Raw genomic sequence first — 16,296 nt, forward strand, 5'->3', positions numbered from 1 at the left:
TCTTGACCACATTCCTGATGGACAACTCCCCTGAGTGCATTGGTCAAATGAAATTGTCAGTGATGAGGTAACTGAGAGGAAAAAAGAGGAGATGGTGTTACAAAAGTCTAGTATTTATCACTTCTCACCAAGAAATCCCACTTTAGAGAATAAATATTTATTAGCTACATTATCCAAAATACAGGAATACCAGAAAAAAACCAATTATCCAACATTTAGAGACTGGTTATGCAAAAACTATGCTGAGAAGATGAATCCTTATGTACTAAAAGTATATTCTATAGAAACAGAAATGTATGTAGGAAAGAAAATACCTTAAGTAATTTTTATAAAATTAAAATGTAGACAATCTAGATGTAATGAAAACAATGTTTTGCATGGGGATAAGCATAAAACAAATACACTAAAAGAATTATTTTCAATGGAGGTGTTCTTTGTAGTCTTTAGTTTACTAAAGTTATCTAAGTATGGAATAAAAAAGTACCTTTACAAGATCTGAGGCAAATGATTTTATCTATAGGAAAAATATTTGTGGGTATTATAGTTATATAAAGTACATAAATATACGTCTATAATAAGCACACACACATATGAAATATATATGTATATAAACTTGTCACTGTTACAGGTGAAAAAAATATCCCAATTAAATATGATGCAAATTTAAAAGAAATGTTACTTGTTTCTCTTTATATGCTCAATTATCCTATTTGAGCCCAGATATATGCTAGCATGCCATTCTTACTACCTCCAAATTGTCTCACCTCCACATAAATGATGAACAAAGTTAAAACCAAGTTCAGTGTAAGTATGTCATGTCAAAAACAATGAGAATACCAGGCACTAGACACTCAAAGACAAATATTCTAAAAGCAGATACTTGCTAACTAAAATAACATTAATTTTCAGTATGTCTTTTTAAAAATATGGATTCTCTGGCTTAATGCTTAGAACATCTTAAACTAAACTGAACACATGAAGTTATGTGGGACTGGAAAAAAGGAAGAAGAGGCATGATGTGCCAGAAAGTCTCTTCACCCTGGCTGAGAAGGCGACAGAATCTATAACGAAGAAAAGAATTTAACACTTCAACAGGACAGATATAGGGGAATATAGAAGCCATTTATATACTTTAAAAATATCTACGGTAGAATAAAATCTAAAGACGGAGAGAACGTTAAGATTGCGCAAGCTGCTTTGTTATGGCTAGGAAAGTACCCGAGAGACAGGAACAAAGTCAAGCAGCTTTTCTCATTAAACATTTATTGCTCTGCTTAAATCTGTTTGAAGGAGCATAGAAATACATGAAATACTACACTAGGTAAGATCCACTCTAGCCAGAATGCTGAGGCTCACACAAATCTGACTGACATGAAATTGAAATATCTGACTGTTTTGCCTTGACGTCAGCTTTTAATACTGTCAACATTAAAGACGAAGTCCGCTCCAACAACTTAGTGGAAACTTAAGATATTCATAAAGTTGTCCAAAACCTTTCAAGAAAATAGCATTCATACTCTATACAAGCATGATACAAAAATCCTTTCTTAATCTGTCAATAAAAGGCAGCTAAATGAAAAATTCCTGCTTTCCTCGGAACGGATAATTAATTGAGCTTTGCTCTAGGAAGAGCTCCAAAGCACTTTACACAGGGACACACTGGCCTACAGGGCTTCTCACTGCAAGGCTGAGTATCTCACTCACCCCCTCAATTTCTTAAACACTGTAATTTTTATATCTTACCTGTCAAAATGTCTCTACCTTCAAAAAAGGTTTTTATTAAGCTAACATTATGCTAACATTAAAATAATTTTTAAGGAAAAAACAATCATTCACAGGCCTGCCATTGCACTAAGCCTCTTTAATTGGTCAACAGGCATATGCGATTTATGGTTGTAACCACACCACACCTAACGGAATGGAGGCAGGCTTTTTTAAAGGCATTGCTTAACATTTCCTTACAACTTGTGCCCAAATCTCCCAGTGTGCTGGTCTAATTAGTATATATTATATGACAATTCATTGTATGCTTGAGGCCCATCAAAATATGAAAATAGGTACCATAGAAAGCACATTTTACTCCAAAAAATGTAATTTTATTGTTTCATCTTACCTCTTCTCCAGACAGATAGTAGGCTGAGAGTAGTCCACCAACGAAGCGTATATTTACTTCAAAAACAGAAACTTCAGCATTCTGTGGAAATAGAATAAAGAAGGTTCATACATAAATGATAGCACACAATTGAGAAAAATGCCATCATGATAAAATGTGCCAAATATTTAAATTTTACTCCATCTTATGTTTGCCCAGAGCAATTTATATACAAGAGAAAATGTTCCTCTCTTTTAACAATGTCAAAATATATGTAAACAAAAATAATTTTGACTCTTAACAATTATAAAATATTTCTAAAATTAAGTTATGCGCCCTCTGCTCAACAACAGATACGGTACTTAGATGGTATTCTCTATTTGTTCAGATGCCGCAGGGCCAGGACATTTTATTTTTCTGTTCTGTTGTGTTCCCCTTTATCTTATTCATCTGCCTGCTTTTTCTTCCTGAAAGGCCATTCAGACTCTGTACTTTGGCTGGTGGTTGAACATTATTCTAGCGTTCTTCTCCCACCATGTTAAAGTAGCAGAGCTAGAATGCAAATAGAATTTGAAGTTGGGGGGACCTGGGTTCCCAGTGCTTGTTCCCAAATTCCTGCCTGGGGCCTAGGATGGACATCTTCCTGGGAAGAAATTTTATCTGCATAAAGGAGCCTGCTTTTATTATCCACAGTGTGCCAGATCCTGTGCTAGTCTCTTTACCTGAACTACATCCTTTAATACTCACACCAGCCTTGTGAAATAATTACTAGTCTCATGTCTATTTTACAAATGGAGACACTGAGATGTAGAGTGGTTATTGTGACATTTTTAAGGTCGGACAACAAATAAGTGGTTGAATCAGAATTTGACTGGAGTACTCCGATTCCTGGCCCATGGCTCTGCGCTGTCCTGACTCCTATTATCACCTCCATGATAATGCACCAAGTCCCTTTATTAACGGTCATACCGTTGTGGCATATAATTAGTAATTATCACCAATACTTGTATTATTTTACAAGACTTGACTACTAAATAGACCTGTCCTACATGCTGTTACTAGAAAATTTCACACAGCTAACCTACAATAGGGGTAAGATCCTCTTTAATCTTTGGTTGCTTCCCTTCATGTTCATTGGCCTACTCAGTAGTTGTTCCCTTTTACATAAGGTCCAACCATTCACTGATAATCACAGGGGCTAACAGCAAACTATATTATATGGAGTCAATGTCTTGCAGATGAGCTTAGTTAAAATCATCCAAGACATTATTTCTTTTAACAAATATTTATCGAGCAACTACTATGTGCCAGGCACTGTCATAAGCCCTAGGGTCAAGGTAATGAAGACTGACAAGGTCCTCAGACTCATGGAATCTACGCTTTAGTGGGAGGAAACAATTCCAGAAAAGACAAATACACATAGATTTTCATTTAATTGCCCCATGCTCTTGCTAAAAAGTTATAAGGATCTAACAATGAAAGCTAGCCAACTACTTATGGTTAAAAATTTTTCAAAAAATTTCCTGTAAAGGATGAAAACAACTTATGAGAATTAGTGGGCCAGAGGTAGGCAAAAGCATCATAAGACTCTTTAGTGGGCTCGTTTAACAGTATTTCATAATCTGCAACATGCACCTGATATGATTTGACTCTATAGAGGTGCAATTTATCATTGAGGTGCATCATTCAGAATGAGCATTGTTGGCATATTGGTAAAAGCTTCTTTATTCCACAAAATCACTGATAAGGAAAAAGGAAGGGAGTTCACTAATTTACTTTGGTTCACACGCTATATTTCTTATGTCTAAAGGTAACAGTGTCTTATAGTAAAATCAAAGGAATTTAAACTCTTGTATTTTACTTGTGTTTTTCAGTTTTTAAGTCTGAGAGCAGTCCTCTGCATTTCTACCTACTAAAATCTGTGAAAGTGATTTTTATATTCTTATTCTGGCTATGGGTTTATTAGATATGCATTCTCTTCCTCCTATGAAAATTTTGGTTATGAGGACTTTGATATAGACATCTGATAAAAATTACTGCAAGGTAGAAGACTGAGCCATGTCAAATATCATCAGAATATATCTTCAGCTAGACATCAATCACTTATTGGGTACAGCTGTTCAACCAGATATTGATCCAGCAATGTATTCTAGAACCTAAATTCTGTTGATCTTGCTCTATAAAATATTGAGAAATGACCTTGCAAAACACCATGCTCAAAGTCAGTTGCTTTGCCTTTTGAATTTCATGGATCTAACAGTCTAGTGAGCCTGTCCAAGAAGCAAATCTGGCTTGTTAGTGAACCCATGCAGCTTTCCAGTGACTGCTGTGTCCTTGTCTTTAAAAGCCTTGTTCAGGAATGTCACATCACCATTAGGACTACTCAAGAATCATCATATTTTCCCCCTTTTGAAAACTGGAATGACATTAGAACTCCAAACATTATTTTTTCTACTTCTTTTTATCATAGTTAAATCTAAATTATTTATAAAGCTTAATTTGAGAGATCTTTCAACATTCTGGGCTGTATTATGTGATTAGGTCAAAAGACTGAGATTTAGATACTTTTGTTCACTTTACAGATCCTTAGATGAAAAGGACGAAGAAAATAAAAATTCTCCCACCATAGCAAACTGGTTTTCTATATTGGAAACATCAGACCATAAAAAGACTACCTTAGAGTCAGAAAGACCTGGGCTTGAAGGCTGAGGGTGAGATCCCGGGCAAGTCAGTTACTCTCTTTGAGTCTCTGTTTTCTTGTTTGTAAAAAGGGACAATGCATTCCTTACAAGGCACTAGGAGTCTGTGAATGTAAAGCACTGTGTATGGTGCCTGGCATAATGCACTCAGCAGAGAACGGCTGCCATTACCCACAGCACAGTAACTCAGGTGACATAAACCAAGGCCTATCTTAGTTTATTTCTTCAGGGGTTACTGGAATATCAGAAACTCCAGAATCCTAATATTCTAAATTCTAGAATGCAAACTGACACATCTTCTCTGACCCTCATGGGAGTCCTCTTTCTCAATGTCTAAAAAATCCTCTTTTGAAATACTGTATTTTGACCAAACTTCCTTTTGGGTTTGATATACTTCATATAAGGTATCGGGATTTTCAAAAGGGAATTTCTACAATCAGGGTTGTAGGCTATCTTTATTAATTTCTGATTATGATTTCCATTAAAAAATATTATTAAATTAAAGTGAATATATTCATCCCACCAATATTCATGCAGTATCTTTTAAGATGTTCTAAAACTTTTCCAGTGACTTACTCTAATGACAGAGAGGGATTAGAACAGGGAGAAGATAGTATGTGGAGGAGGGGAGTCGCAAAGAGCCTGTAACACTAAAATCTTGTGTGATTTATTTATTTTGCAATCTCCTTGATCTGTGTTTGTTTTAAAATAAAGTTACCTTCCTTAAATCTTTAAGTAAGGTTACATCGCAGGGATATGCTCCAATATTCTACGGCTTCTAGTGCACTGTCATATGTGGCTGCCAGGTTGAGAAGTTGATCCAGTCTTCTGGCTAAATTGCATGCACCTATTAGTTAATATCACAACTGATAAACAAGTGGAAGTGGACATTTTTGGCTGAAAGCCTAACCATCAAAAAATGTGGCTTGGAGAAATGCCTCCTTCATTTTGACTTTCCTCTACCAATGGTCTTTGAATTGAAGGGCACACTTAACCACATTCATATATAGATTGAGTAAAATATATTGTATAACTAAGGCCACACCTAGAATCAAGAGGTGAGTATGACAAATTATGGAAAAATTAGGCCACAGTACTAATCTTTTATACTGGTTGTCTTAGACTTATAATTTCTGTAAGTTTATCCCTTAACATTTCTGTCATCTAGTTCACTATACATTTATGTGAATTACGAAATAAACTGATAAAGAATGCTAAAATGGATAAAAGAGTTTAATTCAACATACCATTTTGCATGTCTCCCTCTCCTAATTCTTAATACTATGCTCCATATTTCTACTGACTCCCTCCCTTCAAGTCAACAGATTTGATTTATGAGCACAAAGAACCTAACTCCATCTGGGCAAGAGGAAAAGTGAACACTTCAAAATCCTTGTTTCAGAATTAATGTCTGAAGGATTAACTTTCTCCCGCTAGGCAAGATAGAATTTTAAACAAGTAAGAAAACTTTATTAGGGATTTATTTGATATTTTTATAAGCAATTTATTCACCAAAATTTTCTGTAAAATGATAGATTTTAATTAATCTCAGTGAATGAAATGGGCTTCACCATTAGAATAACAAATTTAGTTTATAGCACAGATTTAGCCACAGTTTTCTTTTGATTGAGGAACTATAGAGGCACAGCCTTTCCCTAAAGAACAGACATAGACTCAAACTTATACTAAAGGAATTCTTAATTCTTATGATTCTACATGGCATGACAGATCTGATTAATTGTATTTAATTGAAAAAGGCCTCTTGGGAAGAGGAATTTTATTTTCAAAATTTTAAAAAATATTTTAATAATATTCTGAGTATTTGGTCCAAATTCTTAGGCTTCTTTTTTTTTAATTTAATTTTTTATTTTTAAAAATTTACTTCCAAATTAGTTAGCATATAGTGAAACCATGATTTCAAGAGTAGATTCCATAATGCCCCTTGCCCATTTAGCCCATCCCCCCTCCCACAACCCCTCCAGCAACTCTCAGTTTGTTCTCCATATTTATGAGTCTCTTACGTTTTGTCCTCCTCCCTATTTTTATATAACTTGTTTCCTTTCCCTTATGTTCATCTGTTTTGTCTCTTAAAGTCTTCATATGAGTGAAGTCATATGATTTTTGTCTTTCTCTGACTAATTTCACGTAGCATAATACCCTCCAGTTCCATCCACGTAGTTGTAAATGGGAAGATTTCATTCTTTTTGATTGCTGAGTAATACTCCATTGTATATATACCACATCTTCTTTATCCATTCATCCATCGATGGACATTTGGGCTCTTTCCATACTTTGGCTATTGTTGATAGTGCTGCTATAAACATGGGGGTGCATGTGTCTCTTCGAAACAGCACACCTGTATCCCGTGGATAAATGTTTAGGCTTCTTTTTTTAAGGGTAATTCTCTGAGCCCTCAAATCAGAGACTACTTCTTTGCTAGCTATTCCTCCAAACTCCCCACCAGCTTTCTACTCAGTGAACTGTAAGTGAAAAGCAAGCATTAATAACTGCCCTACCACAATCCAATGCAGTAACTATGTTTAATAATAACTGCTCCACTCCTAACATATATGATAACTATGCTTTGCCTTACTGAAAAGTACGTTGGAAACAAGATGAGACTTTTCAAAGACATTGATTAAAGAGTGGTAACTGCCCATACACCTTGCCTATGTTTAAGCTTAGCAGACACCTTGGATTATAAGTAGTATTTCAAAGTGTGTTTTGTATTATTATTTTGAGGATTAAAAGTATAAAACTCCTTTTAACAGATTAAATTGAAATATTAAACAATGTAACTTAGTGTAACATATGTCCTAGCAGCTTTTAGTTTCATGTTTAAGTAACATGATAAGCCTCTTAAGAGGAACAAAGCGTTAGGCCACAAAGGTAGACCATCTTCTCTATGTGAATAGATTTTACTATGCAGACCCAGAAGGACCCTCAACTAGTAGTCCAATCTATCACTAATTATTGACAGAACATCTCAGTATCCTTTTAAAGCCAAAACTTAAATCATCACGCTTGGCAGGCACTGATTTGCATTCAGATAAAAATACTGAATAACTCCATTCAACAGATAATTAACTTATTTGCCTCCATAGAGACATAATGCTATTCTAAAATAGACTAAGGCAAATACTAAAGCAGAAGTCACTTCTTTCATGGTCTATGGCATAGAACTCTGGACCTATGTCAAGTACGCATTCAGGTATTTGAGATGATCCAAAAATTGCTTTGTGAGGTTAACTTATTTACGTCCTTCCAACAGGGAACCTTATAGCTTATTTTCTTGAAAAGTAGGGTAAAATCACAGTCTGGATTATTAAACTGTTGGTGGGAATAAAATTGGTGCAGCCACTGTGGAAAACAGTATGGAGGTTCCTCAAAAAATTAAAAATAAAATATCATATTGAAGCGCCTGAGTGGCTCAGTTGGTTGAACATCTGACTTCGGCTCAGGCCACGATCTCGGGGTTTGTGGGTTCGGGCCTCACGTCAGGCTCTGTGCTGACAACTCAGAGCCCAGAGCCCGCTTCAGATTCTGCCTCCCTCTCTCTGCCCCTCACCCACTCACACTGTGTCTCTTTCTGTCTCTCAAGAATGAATAAACGTTAAAAAAGTAAAAAAAAAAAATACCATATGATCCAGTAATTCCACTTTTGAGTATTTAATGAAAGAAAATGAAAACACTAATTCAAAAAGATATATGCATGCCCGTGCACACACACATAAATATTACTCAGCCATGAAAAAGGATAAGTCATTTGAGATAATATGGATGGACCAAAAGGGTATTAGCCTAAGTGAAAGAAGTCAGATGAATACCATAAAACTTTACAAATATCATATATGATGTCATTTATATGTGGAATCTAAAAGACAAAACAAAGGAACAAACAAAACAGAAATAGCTTCATAAATACAGAGAACAAACTTTTGGTTGCCAGAGCCGAAGGGGTGGGGGAAACCGGCAGAGGGGATTGAGAAGTGCAAACTTCCAGTTACGAAATAAATAAATCACAGGAATTAAAGTACAGCATAGGGAATACAGTCAATAATATTGTAGTAACACTGTATGGTGACAGAGGGCAACCACACTTAATGTCGTAAGCATTGCATAATGTAGAGAATTGTGAAATCAGTATATTGTACACTTGAAACTTAAATAACATTGCATGTCAACATTGTACTTTAACTTAAAAAAAAAGGGAAGAGATTAAGTTCGCCTGTTATCTTAAACATACAGTACTCGTTAGGATAAAAAGTACAATTCATGCAAATCAAGACTACAGTGAGATACCACTTCACATCTGCTACTGATGGCTACTGTAAAAAACAAAATCAGAAAATAACAGTGTTGGTGAGAATGTGGAGAAACTGGAACACTTGCACACTATTGGTGGGAAGGTAAAACTATGCAGCAACTGTGGAAAGCAGCAAGGTGGTTCCTCCAAAAATTGTAAATAGAATTGCCATACAATCCAGCAATCCCACATCTGGGTGTATACAAAAAACAATTGTATCTCAATTGTAGGATCTCAAAGAGACATTTGGATACCTGTGTTCCTAGAAACATTCACAATAGCTAAGACATGGAAGTAATCCAACTGCCACTGACAGCTGAGTAAAAAAGCAAAACGTGGAATATACATCTGATGAAAATATTACTCAACCTTAAAAAGGCAGGAAATTCTGACATATGCTCTGATATGAATGAACCTTGAAGACATTATGCTAAGTGAAATAAGGCAGTCACAAAATGACAAATACCTTATGAATACCCTTTATAGGAGGTGCTAGAGTAGTCATAATCATACAGACAGAAAGTAGAATGGTGGTTGTCAGGGGCTGGATGGATAAAGTTTGGGAACTTAGTGTTTAATGGGAACTGAGTTTCAGTTTTGCAAGATTAAAAGAATTGGATATGGATGGTGGTGATGGTTGCACAGCAATATGATACTATTAATATTATAGTACTTAATACTACTGAATTGTACCCTTAAAAATGGTTATGATGGTACCAGTTTATGGTACCAGTGTATTTTACTGCAATAAGAAAAATTAAAGAAAAAAAGTACAACCCATGTGCTTGCCAAAGACCACCATCTTAGTGTGTTGCTAGGTAAGTGTCTGGAATAGGCTAATCATCTATCCTTTGTCATTCTCAAAGCTCCCCCTGTCATAGAGATACCACTTTACCTCAATGAAGAAAAATGCTTTTTAATAGTTAATATAACTTTGGCATTTACTGAGGTTTTATATAAAATTATTATCTGGAGAAAAGTTCTACATATTCTATAATATTAATACTGAACACAGTTTTCAATATTTCTCCTGCAAGGATCTAGGTAATCAATACTTCTTTGAGGTGACAGTAAAGAATAGGCAGCACTCAGAACTGAACTTAGAAATGCCTAAATATGAAACTCTTGATCATTTGTTCTTATGTTAAAGACTTTCCAGTAGCAGGAGTCACTGCAAATCTCTTCTGGAAGTAGGCTAGATAAAAAACAAGTAGATCAACTGCACTTGAAGTCCAGATCATCTCTAACTATTTCAAAATATGACACAGTACAGTTATCCTTGAGCCCTGTCATCTTGTTCTCTGAGTCTAGCATAGTCTGTTGAGAAGTAGGACAAGATAACTTCTTGTTCATTTAATTAGAATTTATTGAATACCTGTGGAACAATACCTTTTAATGTGTGCTGTGATATGAAGATTACATGCCTAACCTGGGAGGATTCAAATTCTCTGGCTGCCTATATGTATTTCACAACTCTCTGCACTTCCTCTCTAATAAAAACAGGGTCGCTGCGTTAGGCAGATCTTGTTCACCCACAGCTTTTACTTGCTGTGTGATTTGGAAATTAGTTAATCACCTCTTCATCTATAAAAACAGGGACAATACCACTTACCCTGTAAGTTTGTCACAAACACTAAATGAGATAACCTATGGAAAAAAATCACCTAGCATAATACTTGGCATGTCTCTGTACTCTTTAAATGGTGGTTTCCTCTTTCCTTTCTTCCTCCCTCAAGAGAACTTGGCCCCAGCTAAGTACTCTATTTTTCCTGCTAGACTATAAGCTCCAGGAGGGTAACTGACCTTAAAACGTGTTTAGTAAATAACATATGAATGAAATAAATAATGAGTAACCAAGGATGTGTTTCAGATTCTTGGTTTTAGGATTACTTTGAATTAAAACCAGAAAACTCATGCATTGGAATCTACCTTTAGAGGTCTGCCCAGATCTGTGTTCCTCTACAGATGCTTGAATGGAATACAAAGCTCCACCTGGGAAGCCCTTGCTCCTATATATTATCTCAGTGATTTATTTTAAGCCCGTTATTAGAGCCACTTGAACTCTGTGCTACCAAGTATGCAAATGGAATCAACTTGCTATGCCTTAATTAAAAGAAAATGAGTTTTAGTTAATGATAGTATAAACCAATAAAAAAACATTTACTTTACACCTGTAAGTGTTGCAAATTGAATATTTCACATACAAACACATTTATTCTTGATGCTCAAGAGCACCACAGGATAAACCAACCCTCAACAGTAGTGTTTGTTTCAGTTTCATTCTGATTTTTCCCTTGCAATAAATTTGGATGCATTAACTTTTCTGCAATACCCTGACGCCGTCAATTATAATTAATACTTTATCAGGAAAAAAAGTTAATTTAAAAACAAGCAATAATTTATCCAAGCTGGAATCATATTACATGTTATCCATAAAAACAAAACAAATTTTCTCTCTTGCCGCAACCTCTCTCTCTCTTTGTTTAATAAGCTTCTCCAATGTCTCCATCCTTCAGATAAACGGAAAAAGTTTGCATTTTCAAAAAGAAAGCTGTGTAATTATTGATATAATCACCTGAGCCTCTGGGTAAATTGAACAAATATAAAATGAATTCTCATATAAGACATATTAAAACCAACCAGAAAATTGGAAGCTGAAGAATTTTATAAAACAATGATTAGTAGAGTAAAACAATACAGCTTTCCTGAATTTTATTTACTAATTTTAAGATGAGAAGTACTATCACTTGGATGTTATTGATAAATGCTTTTTTAAGGGAAAATATGGCAACACCCAGAGAGAACTATAACAAATATGTTTCAAGATCTCTCACATTAGGAATAGTATTATAAGAAACAGAAATTTGAGACCTGTGGCTGTGATTTTAAAGTATATTTTGAAAGACATAGGCCAAGATTATCAATAACAGTTCTAAAATGGTATTTAACACAAGTCTGTCAATTATTTGGATAAAATCTTGTTAAAAAACAAAAATATAGCTTTAAATAAACAACGTTAAAGGTCAGCATTTAAGCAACCACTCAAGAACAGTCCGACTGCTTTATCCTGCAAGTAAGGAAGCACAAACATTGGCTCTTCTCCACAGCCTAATATCCCCTATTAGATTCCCTCTGCTTCCTCACAGGTCCCCACCGCCCAAGGAACACATTCATGTCACCTGGTAGTGGTCTGAGGTCAGCCAACCACCTTCTGTTACCTTGTCTGTTAGCTTGAGAGGCCTTTACGCTTCGTTCTTTTAAATAAATGATTCCACAGTTTCTCAGACTACTGCTGGGTCATGAAAGCAAAGAATTATTGCAGGATTTGGGGAGTTTTGGGGAGCAATTTTGTAATTAAAAGACAAGGGACCTGGGGCGCCTGGGTGGCGCAGTCAGTTAAGCATCCGACTTCAGCCAGGTCACGATCTCGCGGTCCGTGAGTTCGAGCCCCGCGTCAGGCTCTGGGCTGATGGCTCAGAGCCTGGAGCTTGTTTCCGATTCTGTGTCTCCCTCTCTCTCTGCCCCTCCCCCGTTCATGCTCTGTCTCTCTCTGTCCCCAAAATAAATAAATGTTGAAAAAAAAAATTAAAAAAAAAAAAAAAAAAGACAAGGGACCTGGATACTATTCAGGTCTAGCATCACTGACATCTACTTTCCTGTCTTCAATCATTCGATCTTGGATAAATGAATATGGTAAAACTGCAAAATTAATTACAGAAATATGTTGCATTTATTTTCTTTTCTTTGCATTTATTTATTTTTGAGAGACAGAGAGAGACAGAGCACAAGTGGGGAGGGGCAGAGAGAGAATGAGACACAGAATGAAAAGCAGGCTCCAGGCTCTGAGCTGTTAGCACAGAGCCTGACTTGGGGCTCAAACTCAAAAACCGTGAGATCATGACCTGAGCCGAAGCTGGACATCCAACCGACTGAGCCACCCAAGTGCCCCATATCTCTATACACTAACAATGAAGCAGCAGAAAGAGAAATTAAGAAAACAATCCCATTTACAACTATACCAAAAATAATAAAATATCTGGGAATAAACACCACCAAAGAGGAGTACTCTAAGAACTAAAACCCTGATGAAAGAAATTGAAGAAGTCACAAATAAATGGAAGGATATTCCATGCTCATGGATTAGAAAAGCTAATATTGCTAAAATGTCCATATCATCAAAGTAATATACAGATTGAATGAAATCCCTATAAGAATATTAACATTTTTCACAGAACTAGCACAATAATCCTAAAATATGTATGGAACCACAAAAGCCCCCAAACAGCCAAAGCAATCTTGAAAAAGAACAAAGTTGGTGGTATCAACAACCCCAGATTTCAAGATACACTACAAAGCTGTAGTAATCAAAACAGTATGTTACTTGCACAAAAACAGACACAGAGATCAAGAAAACATAATAGAGTCCAGAAATACACATTTATTTGGTCAATTAATGTATGACTAGTCAAGAACATACAATGGAGAAAAGATAGTCTCTTCATCAAATGGTGCCGGGCAAACTGGACAGCTACATGCAAAAGAATGAAACTGGACCACTTATACCATACACAAAAATAAATTCAAAATGGATTAAAGACCTAAATGTGAGATCTGAAATCATAAAATTCCTAGAAGAAAGGATAGGCAGTAATGTCTTTGACATTGGCTGTAGAAACATTTTTCTTGATATATCTCCTCAGACGGGGAAACAAAAGCAAAGTTAAACTATTAGGACCACACCAAAATAAAAAGCTTTTACACAGCAAAGCAAACCATCAACAAAACAAAAAGGCAACCTACTGAATGGGAGAAGATGTTTGCAAGATATATCTGATAAGGGGTTAATATCTAAAAAATATAAAGAACTTACACAATTTTAGACCAAAAAACCCCAATCTAATTAAAATATGGGCAGAAGACCTGAATAGACATTTTTCCAAAGACATACAACTGGCCAACAAATATATGAAAAGATGCTTAACATCACTAATCATCAAGGAAATGCAAATTAAAATCACACAAGATATCACTTTACACCTGTCAGAATGGCACAATACATAAGAAATAACAGGTGTTGGTGAGGATATGGAGAAAAAAAACCTTTGAGCACTGTCAGTGGGAATGCAAATTGGTGCAGCCACTGTGGAAAACAGTACAAAGGTTCCTCTAAAACTGAAAAATATAAATATCCTTTTAACAAAGGGGAAGGGGAGGTGAAATAGATAAAGGGAATTAGGAATATATTTATCTTGTTGAGCACTGAGAAATATATAGAATTGCTGAATCACTATATTATATGTCCAAAACGAATATAACATTATGTTAATTATACTTGAATTAAAGAAACAAGAAAGAAAAAACACTGGATAACAGGAGGAAAAAAAAATCATTTGATTTTGACGGAATCCAGTTCCTATTCTCCCAACCTTTCTTGAGAGGGGTTGGGGGAGGGAATACATTAACCATTTTCTCTCCCATAGATAGCTGATGACAAGCCCTATTTAAAGGTAGGTATTTTAATTTAACTTATAAATAACAAGATGGGACAGAGATATTAGTAAGAGACGACAAACCCTCAAGAAGAAACAATTTTTTTTCACTGCTTTGATTTTTCATTCTCAGTTCTATTGATAATATTAGAGCTATCACAAGTCATTCCAATCAAATGGGTATAGAACCTTGAGCAAATCACCAGCTCCCTGGGTCTGTTTTCTCATTTAAAAAAAAAATTTTTTTTTTACATTTATTTATTTTTTGAGAGACATAAAAAGACAGAGCACAAGTTGGGGAGGGGCAGAGAGAGGAGGAGACACAGAATCTGAAGCAGGCTCCAGGCTCTGAGCTGTCAGCACAGAGCCCGACACAGGGCTGGAACTCACAAACCGTGACATCATGACCTGAGTCAAAGTCAGACGCTTAACTGACTGAGCCACCCAGGCGCCCCCTGTTTTCTCATTTTTAAAATGAAAGAGCCGAACACATTGATCTCCAAGGTCCTTTTATGTTGGAATATGTCTCCTTTATATTCCAAATTCAATTATAAGGCAGATTAAACACAGACTTATCTAAATGTCCTTTAAGGCAGTGATCTCCAAAATGGGGCATACAAGGCAATTAATAAGAAGGCTGGAACAAAATATTCATTCTTTAAAAAAATATATATATATATATATATTTATTTTAGAGAGAGGGAGAGAGTACAGATGGAGGGAGAGGATCTTAAGCTCAGCATGCAGCCTTGAAACAAAATATTCAAACTTTTAATTTATATAGGTTTTTAATGCAAAGAGTTAGGAAAAAGATTTAGTTTTATTGATCTTTAATATTCTGACACTGTTGTCCTCACTGGGTCTGTGAGAGAACAAGAGCTCCACAAAGTGGAGGTGTTGAGAGGGAACATACAGCATGTTGCTTGTGCCTGGTTATGGAGATTTACAGATACTATCGAATGCTTACCAGATAGCCAAGAAGCTTATAAGGCTTTCTGTGAAACAATCTCTGATTAAAAATACTAATAATGCAAACGTAAATGAATGACTAGAACACAGCTGGGCCAACAGTCTTCCGTTTTTTTTTTTTTATGTTTTTAATTAAAAAAATTTTTTTTAATGTTTACTTATTTTTGAGACAGAGAGAGACAGAGCATGAATGGGGGAGGGTCAGAGAGAGAGGGAGACACAGAATCAGAAACAGGCTCCAGGCTCTGAGTGGTCAGCACAGAGCCCGACGCGGGGCTCGAACTCACGGACCGCGAGATCATGACCTGAGCTGAAGTCGGACGCTTAACCGACTGAGCCACCCAGGCGCCCCTCTTCTGCTTTTTTAAACAAGTTTTTTGCCAATCTCATCATGAGGAAAAATACTGATTATGGAATTAGAGGAGCTCTGACAAGATGCTGTCCTCCCAAATCAAAATTATCAAGAAGTTCTGAAGTGTCCGCTCTCTTTAATTCTGAACCTTTTCCTTGGTATACAATAGATTTTGATGTATTTGTTAAGAATGATAGTACATGCGCAAAGATTTTTAAAGGCTTCAAATACATATTGACAACATTTTATGCAGACAAGGGTATAGAACTAACAAATTTTGAAGCCTTATTTATGTGACAGTGGATGCATATTGAGAGTTTAGTGGAGGTCTCCTTGGTATTGCAGCCTTGGCAGCCACATAGCCTGGGGGGGGGGCCTTAAGCCCACGC

The 16,296-nt window shown here is 35.9% G+C and overlaps 1 protein-coding gene across 1 annotated transcript in view; it reads right to left on the reverse strand.

The window, feature by feature from the left end:
- MAN1A1 (mannosidase alpha class 1A member 1) overlaps nt 1–16,296 on the reverse strand; it is a 164,393-nt gene that overhangs the window by 104,224 nt on the left and 43,873 nt on the right. The window contains exon 5 of the mRNA XM_043592220.1: nt 2,114–2,194. Within this exon, the coding sequence (XP_043448155.1) occupies nt 2,114–2,194 (81 nt within the window). The remainder of the gene's footprint in view (nt 1–2,113; nt 2,195–16,296) is intronic.

Source organism: Prionailurus bengalensis, chromosome B2 (genome assembly GCF_016509475.1).
Source record: "Prionailurus bengalensis isolate Pbe53 chromosome B2, Fcat_Pben_1.1_paternal_pri, whole genome shotgun sequence".
NCBI classification, from domain to species: Eukaryota; Metazoa; Chordata; class Mammalia; order Carnivora; family Felidae; genus Prionailurus; species Prionailurus bengalensis.